Genomic DNA, 4,411 nt, shown 5'->3' on the forward strand with positions numbered 1-4,411 from the left:
ACTGACGTCACTTGTGGAATTCTAATAATGCTTGTGACTGCAGAGAAGTGATGTCCATAATCATTAGCAATGGATTAATCTACTGTGTTAGCTTGGCTCACTTGCACCTCCATGGTAGAATGTCATCGATTTAAATTCCACTCTTGCGTTTTGATCACATAATCTAAGATAACACATCAGAGCCGTACAGGAGTGGTGTCATTAGTGTCTGCAGTTTTTGCAATGTCAATTCAAGCCCAGTATGCTGCTTTGAGTAAATATGAAACTATTCTGAGAATGGGAATGTTTTCATGTAAACACAAACATAACTGCAGGTAACTGACATACCTTAGTTTGAGAATCTCTCACAAGAGGAAACGTCCTTTATACATTCGTCCTGACAAGTCCTCTCAGGATCTTGTTAATGCTGCTCTGATTAATCCGTTTTTCAAAAAAAGTGATTAATGATTAATCACCCATGATTAATTGATTAAAGTTATTAGATTTCGAATCTCTTTTTAAAGCTAGTATTAGAATAGGATGGTACAAGGATGCCTGAACCGCTGAGTTACTCTAGCTACTTTGTGTAATAATTCAGTCTGAAAAAGGGTGCTGACCCGAAACATCACCCATCCTTTTCATCCAGAGATGCTGCCTGACCCTCTGAGTTACTCCAGCACTTTGTGGCTGAGGCCAGGTGCCACATCTCAGACATCTCCTCCTACTTACCCCTGGATCATGACCTCAAAGTTGAGCACCAGGCCATTATCTCAGACCATCTCTGATTTTATCATTTCCAGCTGTCTGCCCTCCACAGCCTCCAGATTTATCATTCCACAGTTCCGCAAGGCCCTTCTCCACAAAATCTATAAGCAGAACTGAAACGTCACCCACCCTTTTTTTCCCGTGATGCTGCCTGACCTGCTGAGTTACTACAGCACTTTGTGTCTATCTTTGGTAGACACAAAACTGGATTGACTTTCAAAGTCAGATGTTTGGCACTCGCAATACATAGCACGAGAAACTAGGGCGACAGTGGCGCTGCGGTAGAGTTGCTGCCTTACAGTGCCAGCGACCGAGGTTTGATCCTGACTACGGGTTCTGTCTTGCATGGGGATAATTGCTGGTTGGAGTAGACTTGGTGGGACGAAGAGCCTGTTTCGGCACTGTATCTCTAAAGTCTAAAGCTCTTTGATGACCTGAAAGCAACTTGTCAAAGCTGACAAAATATTTGATTTCATGCAGACCAATCTGGAGCATATATTGTACATAACTGGGGTCCCAGTACTGAGCTTTGCGGCACCCCACTAGTAACTGCCTGCCATTCTGAAAATGACCCGTTGATATCTACTCTTTATTTCCTGTCTGCCAACCAGTTCTTTATCCATGTCAATACCCTACCCCCAATACCATGTGCTCTAATTTTGCACACTAATCTCTTGTGTGGGACCATGTCAAAGGCTTTTTGAAAGTCCAGATACACCACATCCACTGGCTCTCCCTTATCCATTTGACTTGTTACATCCTCAAAAAATTCCAGAAGATTAGTCAAGCACGATTTCCCCTTCATAAATCCATGCTGAATTTGACCGATCCTGTTACTGCTTTCCAAATGCGCTGCTATTACATATTTAATAATCGACTCAAGCTTCTTCCCCAAGTTGAAAAAGTGTACAGAGCACTCATGACAATTTCTCCTAGCTCAGATGAATCTGAAAGATGTGTTTATAAAGGGATATCCATATGTATTTTCATCCACTTCCCTGCATAACCAAAACTTAATCTTGTCTATTAATTCACCCTCACAATAAAGAATTGACTTCTTAGCAACGTACCAAGGCTTCTTCAACAGCATCTCCAAAACATTTAAGTTTAGAAGGATAACAGACAGTCAGGCACATTGTGTGAAAGTCATTGCCAGGCTGACTTGGATATATGTGTAGGAAGGAACTACAGATGCTGATTTACATCGAAGATAAGCACAATTCTGGAGTAACCGAGCGGGTCAGGCAGCATCTCTGGAGAAAAGGAACAGGTGATGTTTCAGGTCGAAACCTTTCTTCACATTGAGAGTAGGGGAGGAGGGAAACTAGAGGTATAAATAGGTTCAAAACAAATCAGGGATTGCACCAATGACCAAGGAAAAGTGGAGCCCACATTGGTCCATTATTGGCTGTTGGAAGAGTGATAAGGAAGGGATAGATGGATGTGAACAGTGGAACTGGCAGGATGACGAGGGTGGGGGAGGGGTGGATAGAGAAGGAATGCAGGGGTTACTTGAAATTAGAGAAATCTACTTCACCGCTGAGTTGGAGTGAAATATGAGGTGCTGTTCCTCCAATTTGTGTGTGGCCTCACTTTGGCAGTGGAGGAGGCCCAGGACAGAAAGGTCAGTATGGGAATGAGAAGGGGAGTTAAAATGTTTGGCAACTGGGAAATCGCGTACTAAAAGGCGAACTATACGTAGGTGCTGAAACGATCGTCCAGTCTGCATTTGGTCTCGCCAATATATAGGAGTCCACACAGTACAACGGATTAAATAGATGAGGTTGGAGGAGGGGCAAGTGAACCTCTCCCTCACCTGAAAGAACTGTTGGGGTGCCGATGCAGTCGAGGGAGGAGGTGTAGGGACAAGTGTTGCATCTCCTGCGGTTGCAGGGGAAAGTACCTGGGGAGGGGGTGGTTTGGTTGGGAAGGGATGAGTGAACCAGGGGGTTGCGGAGGGAACAGTCTCGATGGAAAGGGGTGGAGATGGGAAGATGTGACTAGTGGTGGGATCCCGTTAGAGGTTGCAAAAATGTCGGATGATTATGTGCGGTATGCAATGGCTGATGAGGTGAAAGGTGAGGACTCTGTCCCTGTTGTGACTGGGGGGAGGTGGTGCGAGACCAGAGCTGCGGGATACCGAGGAGACACGTGTGAGGGCCTCATCTATGATAGAAGAGGGGAACCCCCGTTCGCTAAAGAATACCAGGATGTCTTGGTAATGATCACCTCATCTTGGGCGCAGATGCGGCGAAGACAGAAGAATTGGTAGAGGATAGAGTCTTTGCAGGAGGCAGATTATATTACTTGGATATATGTTGCTGATACTTTATCATAAAAATCTGAGATTTCCACTGCTGTAACTGTGTCTTTATTGCAAAGACTAGTGCAGTTCATCTCAAATTTATCTGTCCAGAATTGCATATTCTCCACGATCAAGGATGAATAGAAATGTTAGTTGTTCCTGCGAATAGAGAAAAAGAGCAAAAAAAGGTGCCAAGGAGCATTTTGCTGCTTAGGATGGAGTTTGTACATTGGAAAACTGTGGCTGGAGGATTGGATGAAGTTCCTTTCCATTGGGTTTCCCCTCAAGAGAGCATCCTGTGCAGATGAATGCCCAGATTAGCTAGGTGGTCTGGCTGAAGGTACTCCTGAGCTCTCCAGAAATCACCACCATTGCCCAGCACCAACATTAATCAGTGACAGAGTAGCACTCCATCCAAGAGGATGGCTTACCACTCGTCTCAGCACCAAGGGAATGACTGCTATACAAATAAATTGACTTGACTTGACTTGACTTGATGTGAACATCAATCAGTTTCTCCTGCATGGACATGGCAGTTGTCAGGGATTGCCATGTACTGTCCTGAGGTTCCACAATTTGCCCCATATGGCAATCCCTGTAATAGGCCTGCCAATGTGCTTGTTTAGCTGTTACATGGGAATGACTCCAACCTTGTGGTTTGGATTATGACGGCTGTTTTAATCACTGTGCTTTAAGACAATAGTCTTTTTTTCTGAAGAATGCATCAAGTGGCCATTAAAAAATCCATATCCCTTGAAGCTAATTAATTGGGTTAAATTAAATGTAACTCTTGACGATCACACTTTTTAGAACTCAGCAGCAATTTAATAATTGGTGGCAATAAATCCTACTGTGAAGCTGCACTTTACAATACTAAGTCATTGCACATAAATCTGCAGCTTCAACCTTTGCAAATGACTTTGAGTCACTGCCTTTTCTGCTCCTTAAAAACTTTCTCAGAACCCAGCATTTGACAAGATGCTTACTGCACAGGAGAAGTTTGTCTCATGTTGCCCTGCAAATGTGATGTGCCATGAGAAGTTTCTCCATGCAAGGGACAAGAAGAGACCTGAGGATGGAAGTGAGCTGTAGGTTTGGGGCACTTGCCTCCCCTTTTTCTTTTCTCTGGAGAAGTGCCGAGGTGCCCGCAGCCAGTTTGTTGAGTTGCTTGCGGACGATGGTTCCTCCGTCACGGATCCGGAGAGGATCGGTGCCTCAGTTTGGTCTTTCTAAAAGACTCTGTTCTCCGCGGGTACATCTATGGGGAGGTGCAAGGAGTGCTGTGGGAGTGCTTACCCGTAGTGTGTAAAGAGATGGCTGAGTGCCTCGATGATCCCCTAACTATGGAGGAGTTGACTGGTG

At 44.6% G+C, this 4,411-nt stretch overlaps 1 protein-coding gene across 1 annotated transcript in view; it reads left to right on the forward strand.

The window, feature by feature from the left end:
* The first annotated feature begins 4,027 nt into the window (after positions 1-4,027).
* Positions 4,028-4,411, forward strand: part of LOC144601557 (protein SSUH2 homolog) — a 23,739-nt gene continuing 23,355 nt past the window's right edge. The window contains exon 1 of the mRNA XM_078413754.1: positions 4,028-4,130. Within this exon, the coding sequence (XP_078269880.1) occupies positions 4,028-4,130 (103 nt within the window). The remainder of the gene's footprint in view (positions 4,131-4,411) is intronic.

Source organism: Rhinoraja longicauda, chromosome 17 (genome assembly GCF_053455715.1).
Source record: "Rhinoraja longicauda isolate Sanriku21f chromosome 17, sRhiLon1.1, whole genome shotgun sequence".
Classification (NCBI taxonomy): domain Eukaryota; kingdom Metazoa; phylum Chordata; class Chondrichthyes; order Rajiformes; family Arhynchobatidae; genus Rhinoraja; species Rhinoraja longicauda.